Raw genomic sequence first — 17,596 nt, forward strand, 5'->3', positions numbered from 1 at the left:
TTTAATGAAGGAGCCTCTGCTGCTTCGCTGGGCAGGGAATTCGCTGGAACAGAAAAGACTGAGGGGGCGACCTGATCGAGGTGGACAAGATTCTGAGGGGCACGGACAGGGTGGGTAGGGAGCAGCTGTTCCTCTTAGTTGAAGGGTCAGTTACGAGGGGACACATGTTCAAGGTGTGGGGGAGGATTAAGGGGGAGGTATGGGAAAATGTTTTTCCCCAGAGGGTGGTGACGGTCTGGAATGCACTTCCTGGGAATGTGGTAGAGGCTTCACATCCTTTATAAAGTACCTGGATAACCACTCGGCACGTAATAACATTCAAGGCTGTGGACCAGGTTCTGGCAAATGGGATTAGGTCGACAGGTCAGGTGTTTATCATGCGTCGATGCAGATTCAATGGGCCGAAGGGCCTCTCCTGCTCTGTATTAGTCTGTGATAATTGTAGTAACCCAGGAGAATGGAAAATAAAGGTTAAACCAAATGTATTTTAAGTCAAAAATAATGCAGCACCCATGACTTACAACACTAATGTTCCAGCCCGGGACTGACAGGAAATCCCAATCCGGGTCTGGGTCGATATTTAAAAAGTTAGACAACGAGTCCCAGCTAACTGGGCCTCCACCCATTACCATGGAAACTTGTATTCCATGAGCCCCTCTTGGTCCTCATGAGGATTATCACATCCCTCCCCCCATAAAGTCCAGGTTCTCCCCCTTGTTCCCGCTACTATGAGGCCTCCTTGGCCACATCCCAAACAGCCTTGAGCCCATCATCAGTGGAGTTGGATATGGGGCACTGAGCAGATAGGGGATCGTCGCTTCCTCGCTCAACGTCGAAGGGCCACTGATGGGGTTTCTGCCCCAACCTCGGTTTCTGGCTATAGGTCCGCCACCTCAGTTTCCATGTCGATGCCTCTGTATTCATTCTCCTGGGGCACGACAGTTGGGTGCACCATGGGTTGAGTCCCCTGCCTCACGGTAAGTCACAAGGGCATCACTCCACCCAGAGTGGTCTCTGTAGTTGAGGGTTCCATGTTCCAGAAATGGCCTCGATGCTCTTTATCCGTCCTCTTCCAGGTTTTGACCTTGTACGAAATGTAGCCAGTCTTCTCAACTACCAAGGTGACCCGCCCCTGGAATTGCGAATATAGACGGTGGCCAGGAATCTCCGAGCCCACGCCGGGTCGGAGAATCGGTGGGCTGGGGCGCGCGGCTCTGGGTCACCGGAGAATCGGCGGCAATCGCGCTGGAGCGGTCGTTTAAAGCGGCCCCCAATGACAATTCTCCGCGCTTGACGGGCCGAATGCCTGCTGAGTGCCGCCGGCGTGGTTTACATATGGTCTAACCAGTGGGACCTTGGCATTCTGGCTGCGGGGGCTGTCCTGGTGGGGGGGGGGGGGGGGGCGGGGGAGCCGACTCCGGGGGGGGGGGGGGGGGGAGCCGACTCCGGGGGGGGTGGGGGGCCTCCACGCTGGCCAGACCCACAATCGGGGGGGGGCAACAGATCGGCGGGCGCGCTCATCCCGGGGGGGGGGGGGGGCCTATGTTCCTCCGCGTCTGGCCCGTGTAGGGCTCCGCCATGTTGCCCGGGGGCAGGCGCGGATGCGGCCGTGGCATGCATGTGTGAACCCGTGCCGGCCGTGGCATGCATGTGCGGACCCACACCATCCGTGTAGGGCCAGCTTTCGGTGCCGGAGCACCGCACGGCACTCCGGCGTGGCTGCTGCGGACCACGTCTAGCGCTGCCGCAGTCGGGCGGGAGTGATGCTGCTGGTAGGGGGGGGGGGGCTTCAGTGAGGGCTGGGGGGACTGGTGGAGGGTGGTCCGGGGGGTGGTGGGGGTCCGGGGGGGACACGATTTGGTCGCCGGGTCCGCGTGTGGCTGACGCCATGTTGTACGGTGCGCCTGCTGCAGGTCGTCGCCGTCCGAGTGCGCGGCCACAGACCCGGCAATTCTCCAGCCGTTTATGTCGGGAACGGCGGGAGTTTCACGCGGTGCGGCTCCTAACCCCCCCCCCCCCCTCCGGGCGGAGCATTGGCGCAGGGGCACCCCGGCTTTTTCAGTGTAAAACTAGAAACTTCCTCTGGACATAGCCTCAGGATTGGAGAATCCAACCCAGAGTATTGATGCCAACGGAGAATTTGTGGATTTTCACAACAGAAAAACTGACGCCACACCTGGAGCGATTCAGTTACTGTTGAGGGGCTAGCACCGGGGGCGTGTGGAACACCATCAATTCCAATGAAAAACGTTACATGGAACATACAGTGCAGAAAGAGGCCATTCGGCCCATCGAGTCTGCACTGACCCACTTAAGCCCTCACTTCCACCCTATCCCACTAACCCCTCATAACTTTTTTGGTGACTAAGGGCAATTTATCCTGGCCAATCCACCCAACCTGCACGTCTTTGGACTGCGGGAGGAAACCGGAGCACCCGGAGGAAACCCACGCAGACACGGGGAGAGCGTGCAGACTCCGCACAGACAGTGACCCAGCCGGGAATCAAACCTGGGATCCTGGAGCTGTGAAGCCACAGTGCTAACCACTGTGCTGGCATGCTGCCCCGGATTCACTGGGCCGTGATCGGCACTCAGGAGGCTGAGAAGCTGGAGCCGCACATACACATTACACTCCCCACACACCCTTATCCCAGCTTAAAAAGATGGCATTGGTTGTGCTGGAGTGGGTCTACACAGCTGAAGGGTGGTCTGGGACCAGAGGGCACCCAGGCGGGCGCTCTGGGGGACACCTATATGACCGTGGCACCAGGTTCAAAGTGGGCTGTTAGTGGTATGCGCAGCTGCATGGCTGCCTTGCCGGCTACGGCAACGATGCTCCGTGTCCATTCACCCCAACCCCACTCCCAGGCCACCCCACCATTACTCCCCCCCGGCCCTGGCAGAAGCCCCCCGGCCAGCGGACAACTGTCAGCAAACTATGGCGATATTCCTCTCTCTCCCTCAGCAGCCGTCAAGCCGGTTTCCCGGTTATTAAAAGCACAAGTGAACCGTGCCGTCGAGAACCCGGCCCATCGGAGGCAGAGAACTGCCGAGGCCCCGGACAATACCGGATCGGGCCTGTTAATGACATACAAACAGTGCCTACTGTACGTGCGGAGTGAAACGCATTGATGTCGTTTTCCAGGTGACGCAGAATTGCGATTTGGCGTCAGATCGGCGCCTGCTGTGATTTTGGCGACGGAAGCTATTCTCTGCCCAATCGCATTTCCCGATTTCGGTGTCGGCTAACGGAGATTCCCGCCATAAGTGTTCACGTGCGGAATGAATGACATGCGGTTTGCATTCCCGATGGGGGAGCTGTTTCTGGAGCAATTGTTAATGGACCAGCACTTTGCTGGTGCAAATTTCAAGCAATTCCCGGTCGAGCGGCCGTACTAACTGCTGGGGCTGGAGTTAGCACCAAGAGCCTGGCTGCTGGGGCTGGCTTTAAGCGCTTCATTTACCACACAATCACTGTAGCCACCAGGATGGCTCAAGCAAGACCTGCCCCCCCCCCCCCCCCCCCCCCCCCCCCCCCGCACCCCCCCCACCGAGTTCGGGAGTCTGAGGTGGACCCACAGCTCCATGTCAGTGAGGAGCAGAGGGCCACCCTCTTCACCAGCGTGGTCCACAGGCTCAAGCCTACCTTCTGATCACTGCCTGGGACGTGGTGACAGAGGCAGTCAGCACTGCCAGTTTCACCAGGAGGGAACAGCTGGTGATCCGGAGGGGTGGGGGGGGGTCACTGGTTAGCCCTCTGCACAGAGAGGGGCAGAGAACCAGGGGAGGCTCTGTAGGCAGCAATCCGGGTGTCCTCTGGTTGGGTTGATCTCTGCTGATCTCCTGCTTCCTCTGCATTGGGCAGCGCTTCCGAGGACTGCCAACACCGGGTGGGACCCTGACTGAGTTTGACCCTTGATGATACAGCTGGGGTATGAGGGTGTTCAGAGGGACGGCCTGGCTGGGCTCCCTGATGACCAGAGGCTCTCTGAGCATTTGAAGCACACAGGCAGCACTCAGCAGTGTGAGCAGCCAGGAGCCTGTAAGAAGCACCAAAGGGGTGGATTTAAAAGACAGACTGCAGCAATGGCCAGGCCACCCCGATCCCGAGGGGGACACCCTGAGTCCACGCACTTGATACCAAGTCATTACCCGCCTCTGGCCCTGGCCTGGGCAGCTATCGCCCAGCAGGCCCCACAGTTTGAGGTCCCCCACACCCACAAACAATGCAAACCTTGCAGGCATGGACAACAACCCTCCCACCCCTCCCTCAAGTGAGCAGATCCCGCTATGGAGTCGCTGAGGGCCGCCCCCTCACCTTGAGCCCCCCCCCCCCCCCCCCCTTTCAGGCACCCCCTCTTTTAGGATCCCCCTTACACCCACCCTTCATAACCCCTCCTTTCATGGGCATGGGCCCCTCAGCCCCCAACCCTTGGCAGTGCCAACCTGACACCCGGGCATTGCCCTGACACACTGGCAGTACCAGCCTGACAGGGTTGTTATTTTAGGGGATTTGAACGTCCCCTATATTTACTGGGACCCGCTTAGTGCTAGGGGCTTGGATGGGGCAGAGTTTGTAAGGTGTATCCAGAAAAGCTTCTTGATGCAATATGTCGATAGTCCAACTAGGGAAGGGGCAGTACTGGACCTGGTATTGGGGAATGAGCCTGGACAGGTGGTTGAGGTTTCAGTAGGGGAACATTTTGGGAGTAGTGACCACAATTCCAGGTAAAATTAAGTTTGAGAGTACTTTTGGATAGGGATGAGGGTAACCCTCGTGGTAAGGTGCGAAATTGGGGAAAGACAAATTACGATAATTACGATAACATTATTCAGGAATTGAAGAATTTGGATTGGGTGTGGCGGTAAATCAACATCGGACATATGGGAGTCTTTCAAGCAACAGTTGATTAGGATTCAGGAAAGTCACGTTCCTGAGGGAGTGAAGGATAAGTATGGGAAGTTTAGGGAATCTTAGATAACGAGGGATATTGTGAACTTCACCAAAAAGAAAAAGGAGGCTTTTGCATGGTCTAGAAGATTGGGGACTGTCGAAACCCTTGAGTATAAAGAAAGTAGGAAGGTACTGAAATGGGAAAATAGGAGGGCTAGGAGGGGTCATGAAAAGTTGCTATCAAGTAGGATTAAGGTGAATCCCAAAGCTTTTTATTCATATGTAAAAAGCAAGAGGGTGGCCAGGGAAAGGATTGGACCACTTAAGGACAGTGGGGGGAATCTTTGTGTTGAGCCAGAGGAAGTGGACAAGGTACTAAATTAATACTTTGCATCAATGTTCACTAAAGAAAGGGACTTTGTGGAAGATGATTCTTGGGTAGGGTGTGTGGACTGTCTGGGTCATGTTCATATCAAAAAGGAGGAGGTATTGGGTCTTTTAAAAGACATTAAGATAGATAAATCTCTTGGCCGGATGGGATTTATCCCAGAATACTGAGGGAAGCAAGGGAGGAAATTGCTGGGGCCTTAACTGACATCTTTGTATCCTCATTGGCTACAGGTGAGCTCCCAGAGGACTGGAGAATAGCTAATGTGGTACCGCTGTTTAAGAAAACCTCACATCGGTAGTCGGTAAATTATTTGAGAGAATTCTTAGGGACAGGATTTATATCTATTTGGAAACAAATGGACACATAAGCGATAGACAGCATGGTTTTGTGAAGGGTAGGTTGTGCCTCACTAACTTGATCGAGTTTTTTGAGGAGGTGACAAAGATGATGACTTCAGTAAAGCCTTTGACAAAGTGCCTCATGGCAGACTGGTACAAAAGGTGAAGTCACACGGGATCAGTGGTGAGGTGGCAAGATGGATATAGAACTGGCTCGGTCACAGAAGGTTGGGACTAGTGGTGTTCCACAGGGATCTCTGCTGGGGCTGTTGTTTGTAGTATTTATAAACGATTTGGAGGAAAATATAGCCGGTCTGATTAGTGAGTTCGCGGATGACACCAAGGTTGGTGGAGTGGCAGATAGTGTTGAGGATCGTCAGAGGATACAGCAGGACATAGATAGGTTGGAGATTTGGGCAGAGAAATGGCAAATGGGGTTTAATCCTGACAAATGTGAGGTAATGCATTTTGATAGGTCCAACAAAGAGGGAAAATAGACAGTAAATGGCAAAACTCTGAGGAATATAGAAACTCAGAGAGATCTGGGTGTGAAGTGGACAAGGTAGTCAAGAAACCATACGGAATGCTTTCCTTCATTGGACGGGGCACCATAAAAACTTGCAAGTCATGCTGCAGTTGTATAGAACCTTGGTAAGGCCGCACTTGGAATATTGCGCACAATTCTGGTTGCCACACTACCATGTGGAGGCTTTGGGGAGGGTGCAGAGGAGGTTTACCAGGATGTTGTCCGGTCTGGGGGGTGTTAGCTATGTGGAGAGGCTGAATAGAGTCGGACTGGTCTCACTGGAACGACGGAGGTTGAGGAGCGACCTGATAGAGGCCTACAAGATTATGAGGGGCATGGATAGAGTGGATGGGCTGGCACTCTTTCCCAGGGTGGAGGGGTCAGTCACCAGGGGGCATAGGTTTAGGGTCCGTGGGGCAAAGTTTAGAGGAGATGTTCGAGGCAGGTGTTTTACGCAGAGGGTGGTGAGTGCCTGGAACACGTTGCCAGGGGAGGTTGTGGAAGCAGATACATTAACGCCGTTCAAAAGGCATCGTGACAAATATGTGGATAGGATGGGTATAGAGGGATACGGCATAAGATGTGGAGGCAGTGGCGTAGTGGCATTGTTACTGGACTAGTAAACCAGAGAGCAGCGTAACGCTCTGGGTCCTGGTTCAAATCCCACCACTGTAGATGGTGAAATTTGAATTCAATAAAAATCTGGAATTAAATGTTTAATGATGGCCATGAAACCATTGTCGATTGTCGGAAAAACCCACCTGGTTCAATAATGGCCTTTAGGGAAGGAAATCTGCCGTCCTTACCTGGTCTGGCCGACATGTGACTCCCGATCCACAACAATGTGGTTGACACTTAACTGCCCCTCTCAAGGGCAATTAGGGATGGGCAATAAATGCTGGCACAGCCTGCAATGCACACCACCCATGAACGAATAAAAAAAAAGGTCTCGGGTCATAGTGGTTTGTCACTAAGCTCAGTAAGCGTTTTTGAATCCAGGGTAAGGCAGATAAGTCAGGTTCATATTGATACCAAATGTCTGACCTCCTCAGGCAGTCAAAAGGATTACCTTCTGTCGGTCGTCACCTTCTATACCATTCGCACAAAAGAAGTAGCATATACTTTCGATGTACTGGGGCCAATCCTCCATACTCGCTTCATATGGCTCAGGTTTCCCAAATAATGGCATTCCCAGGTTCCCTTCACTCACTTCTTACCGGAGGCGTTTTTTTGCAAGCAGGGCTGTCCAGCATCCCGTTCTTACTCCTCGTCGCCAGCGTTGCAATTCAGGAGACACGAAGGCAAAGGTTAAACCAAATTTATTTTAATGCAAAAGTAAAGCTGCACCCGCGGTGGACAACACTAACGTCCCAGCCCGGGACTAACATCCCGGGACTAACATCCTGGGACTAACATCCTGGGACTAACATCCTGGGACTAACAGGAACTCCCGGTCCGGGTCTGGCACGGTATTTAAAAGGCTCGTTAACAAGTCCCAGCTGGACTAGCCTCCGGCGTTACCATGGGAGCTCGTACTCCATGAGCCCCACAGGGAGATCAATGAGTGATCCCTCGTGATGGTTATCACAATAAAATCTGTCTATTTGGCTTATTTCATGTGTTATTCTTCTTCTTTTGCTGGGTTGATCTTGATCTTAGTTGTTCATCTCTTAGTTTTTGCGTAGTAATTCATGCCTCATTTTGACCTATTTGTTTTTTTGCTTGCCACTTCCCTTGCCTGTAACATCAGGAAATGTTTTATTTAATCTCTCCTGGACTCCACCGTATCAGAGAGCTTCCCTTTTGTCCTTCCTGTTCTCTCCTCCTTTCCACTGACTCAAAAAAACTCTGACATTTTTATCTTTCTTCTGTATCTCTCTCCACAGATGTTGCCAGACCTGCTGAGGTGTTCCAGCATTTGTTTTTTAAGCTATTGGTCATATTTTGCTGGGTTGGTGTTCATGATATTCCGCAGTCCAGTGAGAGTGGCATTGCCAGAGATTCGAGTCTGCAGGTTGCTCAGACTCTGCCTCACCTCCCAGCTCTCCTGAGTGCTAACTGGACCAAAAATGGAATAGCCGTTTGCTGATAGGTCACTTAGTGAAACCAGTGCCCTGATCGGCCATGGGTGTGAGAATCTGAGGCTCCAGATACAAGCTGGCTGCTCTCGCCCTGTGTAACAGTGTCGGCTGGCCAGTCCAGAGCAAGGCGAGGAAAAATGCAACCAATCTGGCTCCACAATGCGAGAAAGAAAAAGGTTGTATTTGCACAGCATCCTTCAACACCACAGGATTTCCCGCAGTGTTTTGCGGGCAATGAAAAACCGGTGTGATGTAGCAAACACGCCGACTAATTTGTGTACAAGCAAAAGCAATTTAATAATGACCCATAATCATTTTTTTTTTAGCAATATTGGTTGAGGAACATTGGCTAAGACACTGTGAAGGAACATCTTCCTCATCTTTGAATAGCGCTTTGGGATCTTTTATGCCCATCTGAGTGGACAGACTTGCTCTTAACATTTCAGCTGAACGATGGCCCCACTGAGAGTGCAGGATTCACTCAGTACAGTGTGGACATCAGGAGATCAGAGATGTGGACTATATGCAGCAGGCACCTCAAAACCCTGGAGAAATAATAACAATAATCGCTTATTGTCACAAGTAGGCTTCAATGAAGTTACTGTGAAAAGCCCGTAGTCGCCAGCTGTTTAGCCCACTGTGCTAAACCAGCCCCACCACCAATGATGTCTCCGAAAGATCCTGCAAATCCATTGGCAGCACAGGTGCATCAATGTCAGCGTTCCCACTCAGGTCGGCATTCCCAGCCTCGAAGCACTGACCACGCTCGGTCAGCTCTGCTGGGAGCAGCCACATCGCCCACATGTTTGACACAAGACTCCAGAAACAAAGGCTCTCTACTCGGAGATTCAACAAAGCAAGCGAGCCCCAGGAAGGCAGAGGACACGCGCTTCAAGGGCACTCTCAAAGTCTCCTTGAGAAACTGGACCACCTTCACCAACACCTGGGAATCCCTGGCCCAAGAACCGCCCAAAGTGGAGAAAACACCAGGATCCGGGAAGGATCTCAACACCTCGCGTTTCATTGCCGAGAGCAATCTGGAGGAAAGTATCAACAGCGCGAGGAGAGCTTGGCAACCCAGGCACCTCCCCCCCCCACCCACTGCCCGCCTTTGATGGAGACCGTGGGTCGAACATTGACCTCCTCGGAATTCATTTCTAGCGTGGAAGCAAGTCATCCTTGACTCCTAAGAAGAAGCAGCTTTAGCTCTCCCCCAGGACTTGTCTTACTCACTATTTAGGTTTGCCTACCAGCGATAAAGGAGGCAGTGAAGGTAGGCAGCACCCACAGGACACTTAACTCAGGAAAAAGGAGGAAATTTAAAGAACAGAAATGTAATAAGGAAGCTACTGGAGTCACTCTCAAACAGCAACACTAATGTGCACTTACGTAGCATCTTTAGCACAGCCGAAAACTTCACAGGAAGGTAACCAGGTCAAAAATATGCCAACGTGCCAAAGAACGAGATATTAAGACGGGGACTTAGAAACTTGGTCAAAGAGGAGGGAAGTTAGAAAATAGGAAAGGTGTAGGGAGAGAACTCCAAAGCTTAGGGCTCACGCAACTGTCACTTTTTGCACCATAATCAGTGAAAATTAAATTAAATAGAATATCTTTGCCTCTGTGATGTATGAGAACAGTTTAAAATTGGCAGCAGGGTAGCATGGTGGTTAGCATAAATGCTTCACAGCTCCAGGGTCCCAGGTTCGATTCCCGGCTGGGTCACTGTCTGTGTGGAGTCTGCACGTCCTCCCCCTGTGTGCGTGGGTTTCCCCCGGGTGCTCCGGTTTCCTCCCACAGTCCAAAGATGTGCGGGTGAGGTGGATTGGCCATGCTAAATTGCCCGTAGTGTCCTAATAAAAGTAAGGTTAAGGGGGGATTGTTGGGTTACGGGTATAGGGTGGATACGTGGGTTTGAGTAGGGTGATCATGGCTCGGCACAACATTGAGGGCCGAAGGGCCTGTTCTGTGCGGTACTGTTCTATGTTCTATGTTCTAAAATTCTTTCCAGTGTACTGGGGTGTGTTAGATTAGTATTTCTCTGATGGAGATTTAGCTTCTGACAACAGGAACTGCGAATTCAGTACAATTTTTGAAACAAAATAATATACTGTGTGTTTTAAAAATACACAAAGCTCACACACGGAAAAACAAAGACAGGAGACAAGCTTTTATATTGCAAGCCAGTCACTGGGTAAACCTAAGATTTTCTGACCTACGCTTGCTGGCCTATATAATTTGCTCTGTTATGAAATCCCAGCTCAAGTCGTCAATTTAAAAAGCTTTTGTCCTGGCAGAGTTTGCTTCAGACTACAGCTATCGTGGATGACTGAACACTTACCGTGGAAGTCCCATTCGCAAACGTAGATCCTCCTGTTTTCAGAGCCATTCTGTCAGTACGATTATTCAGAGGCATCAGAGAGTTGACTGGTGACATGCAGGAAGCAGATGATGTCACAAGTAGCAGTGTGTAAACTAGCTACAACAGGAAAGCGCTCAGCGAGTAAAACGTGAAATTCTGTAATGTGGGAGTCTCCATGTGCTAATGTGGGCAAAGGAACTTTCAGGTGGCAGTGAGAAGGGAAACTGTAAATGGCTCTGCTGAGCAGAGTTAAAATTGTGCCTGTGCTTGTTGACCTGCCTTAGCTTACAGTCCAGAAACAACTCATTTCCGTGTCAGATTCATTCATGGCCCCGGCCCTCATTAGCTATGACATTTCCTCCAGCCCTACACCCCCCCCCCCCCCCCCCCCCCCCCCCGTCCCCCCGTCCCCCAGCGATTTTCCAATGTGCTCCTCTTAATTGGGCCTCTCAAGCATCTCCAAGTTTATTTGCTCTGTCATCTATGACCATGTTGAGGCCTGAAACTCTGGAATTCCCTCCCTTAACCTCTCGGCCTTCGCTCCTTTCTCCTAACAGAAAGGCAGGTGCTGGCACTGCCACATGTCTGCGGTGTGGGGACATCCACAGCGCTGGTGGAGAGAGTTTGAGAATTTCGACCCAGTGATCTGAGGGAATGGCCATATAGTTCCAAGTCAGGATGGTGATTGGCTTGAAGGGGAACTTAGAGGGGATGGCGTTCCATGTGCTCGCTGTCTTTGTAGTACAGTTCACAGGTTTTGGGAGATGTTCCTCCGGGTGCTCCAGTTTCCCCCGGAAGTCCCGAAAGACGTGCTGTTAGGTGGACATTCTGAATTCTCCCTCTGTGTACCCAAACAGGTGCCGGAATGTGGCGACTAGGGGCTTTTCACAGTAACTTCATTGCAGTGTTAATGTAAGCCAACTTGTGACAATAAAGATTATTATTATTTTGAAACCTTGGCAACTCCACAGTGCATCTTTTAGATGGTATATACTGTGATGATATGTTTGAGTAATCTTGTATGTAATAATGTACACAACCTCCGACCAGCAGGTGGTAGTGTAAATCTACCATGTAACTCTGTGTATCAGGGAGTTGGGAGTAAGTTGTGTTGGTGGACAGTCATACTTGCAGCACAGCAGACTAGTACTTTGAATCTCAGATATTTTTGTGCGAAGATAGTAGACGGAGCCGCGCCATTAGTGTAGTGACGCACACGAGTAAAAAAACGGGGTCCCAGCACAGGCGGCCATTTTGAGCGGCTGACCGGATCCTCCATTTCAGTCCAGCGATGCGGCAAATGACATTTGCCATGACAATGCCCAGCGTTTGGAAAGATATGCTCAAAATCTAACAGCATAAATCATTTTGCTATGCAATGCTTTTCCAGGAAAATAGTAGAACAAACAAAATTAATAAACACAGTTGGTGAAGTTTGCCTCGAAGACACATTCTTCGTCAAAACGATTTCCAGTGCGGACAAGGATAGTCAAGTCATGCACAATGACAGCGCTTTCATGATGATTTGCAGAAATAGTGAATTAAATGCAAATATTCCAAAATATAAATGGACAGTTTCATTAATAATTAATGATACATTAATAAACTTCAAACTTGACACAGGAGGGAAGGCCAACCTTATCAGTTTGTCAGATTTAAAAGAGCTGAAAATTAAAGCATTAAACAAGGCAGTACTAATGAGAGACTACAACAGAATTGAAATAATGATGCTAAGAGCATGCAAGCTCGATGTAAATATGAAAAACAGAGCTCACACTGTAAAATTTTCCATTGTAAATGGCGGAACGCGAATCTCTGCTAGGAGTGGAAGCGTGTGAGGAACTTCAGCTAGTTAAGCGGGTTTACATGGCAGACAGCACTGCAACTAGACAACGTGCATCAGTACGAAGATATTTCAAGGCTTTGGCAGCACTTTTCCCTACACGTATCAAATCCAGTTAAAGGAGAACGCTAAGCCAGTAAGACAAGCACCGAGACGCGTACCATCTCTATTGAAAGACAAATTGAAGGCAAAGCTAGAGAGGATGACAGCTTTAGATTTAGATTTAGAACAGTACAGCACAGAACAGGCCCTTCGGCCCTCGATGTTGTGCCGAGCAATGATCACCCTACTCAAACTCACGTATCCATCCTATACCCGTAACCCAACAACTCCCCCTTAATCTTACTTTTTAGGACACTACGGGCAATTTACCATGGCCAATCCACCTAACCCGCACATCTTTAGACTGTGGGAGGAAACCGGAGCACCCGCAGGCAGTGCATTCCACGCCCTTACTACTCTCTGAGTAAAGAACCGACCTCTGACATCTGTCCTATATCTATCTCCCCTCAATTTAAAGCTATGTCCCCTCGTGAAGTTCTGGGGACTTCACCAGGGGAACCGAGAAGAGATTTCGCAGAGATTCTTGAGGGCTGGGGTACACCTGAAGAGGGAAAAAATGTGTTTTTCAAGCAAATGGAGTGGCCGGCTTGGACTATCTTGTGGATTAAAACATTATTATACACGGCTTCCTTTCCAGTGCATCTCACTCCTGTTCTATAGCCACCACCCCTGCCTCTCAGCCAATCAGATTCATTAAATATTCATTCAATTCTGACCTCAGTGTGAGTTGTCAAAATAAAACACATTCTACAAAGAATGCAAGGGAAAATGGGCAAAAAACAAAACTCTCCTTCCCTGGTTGTCATTCGACAAAAATCAGGCACGTCTTGCTCGTGTTTAACTGTCTAATTAATGGAGCCCACACTCCGGAACGTGACAACTTTCTTTTTTAAAATAAATTTAGAGTACCCAATTCATTTTTTCTAATTAAGGGGCAATTTAGCGTGGCCAATCCACCTACCCGGCACATCTTTGGGTTGTGGGGGCGAAACCCACGCAGACACGGGGAGAATGTGCAAACTCCACACGGACAGTGACCCAGAGCCGGGATCGAACCTGGGACCTCGGCGCTGTGAGGCTGCAGTGCTAACCACTGTGCCACCGTGCTGCCCGTGACAACTTTCTTAAAAGGACAGCAACATCTTGGTCTAAGTCTTCATAAAATAAGCCCGAAACCTCATTTGCCCAAATAAAACATTCATTCTCAAGCTGGGATCATGAGGAAATGAGGAACTTATTCAACACTGATTATGTCCAAGGAGCATTTAGTCATTTCCATTTATATTATGACAGAACCACAGAACTTCAATCAGGAGCATGGGGGGGGGGGGGGGGGGGGGGGGGGGGGGGGAAAGCCAGAGCACGCAACAGGCTGAAAAAATAGAAGATTTGTATGTTGATCATTCATTTCACAAGCTCAGGTGTTCCAAAGTGCTTTACAGTTAATGAAATACATTTTGGAGTGTAGTCACCGTGATAATGTAGGAAACACAGCAGCCAATTGCACACATCATACTTCCACAAACAGAAAAGTGATAATGATCAGAAAATATGTTTTGTAATGACGTTGGTTCAGGGGTAAATATTGGCACGGAGGAATACTGCTCTTCTTCAAAACAGTGAAAGGGCAGATGGGTCCTCATCTGAATGACAGCTGTTCCTACAGTGCAGAACTCCTTGAATATTACACAAGACTCAGCCTAGATCTTTGTTCCCAAATCTTTGGAGTGAGATCTCAGACCCATAAGCTTCTGAATTAGAGGTACGAATGCTACCTGCTGAGCTACAGCCATCACTGACAAAACATGATGGTGCTGCTCACAGAGAATGGTTTCCACCATTGGCCTCTTCCTTACAAATCAGAGAATTTACAGTGCAGAAGGAGGCCATTCAGCCCATCGAATCTGCACCGACTCCTGGAAAGAGCACCCCTTCCAAGCCCACACCTCCACCCTATCCACATAACCCAGTAACCCCACCCAACACTAAGGGCAATTTTGAACACTAAGGGCAATTTATCATGGCCAATCCACCTAACCCGCACATCTTTGGACTGTGGGAGGAAACCGGAGCACCCGGAGGAAACCCACGCACACACGGGGAGGACGTGCAGACTCCGCACAGACACTGACCCAAGCCGGGATTCGAACCTGGGACCCTGGAGCTGTGAAGCAATTGTGCTAACCACTGTGCTACCCTGCTGCCCCTGTTTAACTGTCTAATTAATGGAGCACACTCCCACTGCTCAGATGCTGGCTGAAATTCTGAAGTTTCTTCACTTGTAAAGTTGTGCAACTGGCTCACTTCTGAGTGTTTTATCATCTGTATGTTTTACAGTGCTATTTTCTACAACTTCCTCTCAGGGGAATTGCCAGAGGAAGTGATGAAAGTTATAATAACTTCAGACACTGCAGTCTTCAGTGTGAATTGGGAGTAAGTTCATCAGTTGTCAATGACAGGCACTATGTTTGAGACTGTTCCATCTCCTGCTCCCATTCCCCTCACTTTCATCCAAGAACACGTTCATCCCAAATGTGCATTGGGTCCATTAAGACTGCAAATTTGTCAAATTTGCAAAGGGTTTTTGATCTAGATCTTTGATGTTAATCTAGAACTGTAGTGGTTCCAACAGTATTGAGAAACGCCACTCAATACTTGCCTACCTTCCCAATCTAACATAATTTCTCCAACAAATTGGGGCACCACGGTAGCATGGTGGTTAGCATAAATGCTTCACAGCTCCAGGGTCCCAGGTTCGATTCCCGGCTGGGTCACTGTCTGTGTGGAGTCTGCACGTCCTCCCCGTGTGTGCGTGGGTTTCCTCCGGGTGCTCCGGTTTCCTCCCACAGTCCAAAGATGTGCGGGTTAGGTGGATTGGCCATGATAAATTGCCCGTAGTGTCCTAAAAAGTAAGGTTGTTGGGTTACGGTATAGGGTGGATACGTGGGTTTGAGTAGGGTGATCATTGCTCGGCACAACATCGAGGGCCGAAGGGCCTGTACTGTTCTATGTTCTATGTAAATACTCGCTGTGTTCTGTTCCAGCTGAGCTCATGATCCAAGGTTTGACCTGAACCGCCTCGCTAATATCTTGAAGCCGAGTCACATATGTAGCAGGGCTTATTAATTAAATCCAATTAGGATGACACTTTTTCAAACAATCCGAGATCGTTAGGCATTATATTTGCTTACTGACTCTATATTGTGTCATCACACAAATCTCCATAGATCCTTGAGAAATTTCCCTGCGGTTTCATTGCTTTTGAGATCTTTAAGCCTGTTTAAAACTTTCACCTAGTTTATATTGAAGCCATTAGTTTTGCCCAGCTTAACTCTGCCTAAGGATGGTGTGGAGATGCCGGCGTTGGACTGGGGTGAGCACAGTAAGAAGTCTGACAACACCAGGTTAAAGTCCAACAGGTTTGTTTCAAACACGAGCTTTCGGAGCACTGCTCCTTCCTCAGGTGAATGGCGAGGTATCCACATGACTGTGGGATGACATAGACAGGAACCTGAATATCGAAGAGCATATGACATTGAGGAATGACAGGCTGATAGGAAAGGGTGGAGGCGTGGTTCTGTTAATGAATGATGGTATTGGCACAATAGAGACGGATAACCGAAGATCAAGAAACCAGGATGTATAAGTGGTTTGAATAGTGATGAGGAATGATAAAGACAAGAAGTCACTTGTGGGAATGGCGTACAAGCTCCCTCACAGGAACCTCATGGCAGGATGGGGTATAAAGAAAGAAATAATGATAGATTGTCAGGAAGCTATGTCAATAATCATGGAGGATTAAATCTACATAGAGACTGTAACAATCAAGGGCGGGATTCTTCAATAATGGGGCTGTGTCCCCACGCCCGCGAGAAAAGGGGCACAAACCACTCCGGCGCCAACGGTCCCCGATAATGAGGAGTGCTCCCCTTCCTAGGGGGCTAGGTTGGCATCGGAGTGGTCCCCGCAGCTCCAGCCGGCGCAGAACGGATGGCGTGTTTCCGCGCATGTGCGGAATAGCCGCCGTGATTCGGCACATGCGCGCTACGGCCGGCGTGATTCCGCGCATGCTCGCTACGGCCGGCGTGATTCCGCGCATGCTCGCTACGGCCGGCGTGATTCTGCGCATGCGCGCTACGGCCGGTGTGATTCCGCGCATGCTCGCTACGGCCGGCGTGATTCCGCGCATGCTCGCTACGGCCAGCGTGATTCTGCGCATGCATGGGGGTTCCCTTCTCCGCGCTGGCCCCCGGGCAATATGGCAGAGCCCTACAGTGGCCTGGCCTGGAGGAACATAGGCCCCCACCGAACCAGCCTGACCGCCAATCAGTAGGCCCCGATCGCGGGCCAGGCAACCGTGGAGGCCTCCCCCTCAGGGACGGATCCCCCTGCCCCCACCTCCAGGACGGCCCCCCGCACACAGACCTTCCAGGTCCCGCCGTGTTGGACCTGGGTAACACACGCCGGCGGGACTCAGCCAAACTCGCTGGCCACTTGGGGCCCGGAGAATCGCCGGGGGGTGGGGCGCTTTCAATGGCCCCCGACTGGCCCGGCGGGTCGGCAGGGGAGAATTGGTAAGCCGGCATCGGGGCGCGTTTCTCGCATCCCCCCGGGGATTCTCCGACCCAGCACGGGGTCGGAGAATCCCGCCCCAAGTGTGCAAAGGTGGCCCAGGTGGGGAATTTTCAGGGTAGTTTCTTGGAACAGCACATTCTGAAGTCAACCAGAGAACAGGGGAGGGACTCTCCGTCCCGGGCCACCGGGATTGCGTTCCCTGATGGGACGGAGAATCGGGCATCGAGGCAAAATCGGGATCGATGCCAGGCACTACATGTGTTCCAATCACTCAAGCGTGTGATTACACTGCACTTATCTGTCGTATGTGTAAACATTGGAGTTTCACCTGTAAGGCCGCTGAACCATGAAGAGAAATGAATAAATGGAAGCTACAGATGGTTTGTGGTAGCTGCCGGCTAATGGATCTGTGCGAATCAGCCACAGGTCACAGCTGTTCTCCCTTTGTGGAATGGACATGTGGAGCTTCAAGGTAAGTGTTACAGTTATAATTCTTCTCACTGTCTGGACTGCTCTGAAGCTT

General features: G+C 50.5%; 1 protein-coding gene across 2 annotated transcripts in view; it reads right to left on the reverse strand.

Moving 5' to 3' along the window:
- Positions 1-10,692, reverse strand: part of LOC119979666 (ovarian cancer G-protein coupled receptor 1-like) — a 29,801-nt gene extending 19,109 nt beyond the window's left edge. Inside the window, exon 1 of one of the 2 annotated variants that reach the window (XM_038822207.1) lies at positions 10,572-10,692. In XM_038822207.1, the coding sequence (XP_038678135.1) occupies positions 10,572-10,667 (96 nt within the window). In that variant the 5' untranslated portion in view covers positions 10,668-10,692. Of the gene's footprint in view, positions 1-7,218; positions 7,386-10,571 lie in introns of those variants that run through there. The other variant, XM_038822198.1, reaches the window with a different exon arrangement.
- Between the last annotated feature and the right edge of the window lie 6,904 nt (positions 10,693-17,596).

The sequence above is a fragment of the Scyliorhinus canicula genome, chromosome 2 (assembly GCF_902713615.1).
Source record: "Scyliorhinus canicula chromosome 2, sScyCan1.1, whole genome shotgun sequence".
Classification (NCBI taxonomy): Eukaryota; Metazoa; Chordata; class Chondrichthyes; order Carcharhiniformes; family Scyliorhinidae; genus Scyliorhinus; species Scyliorhinus canicula.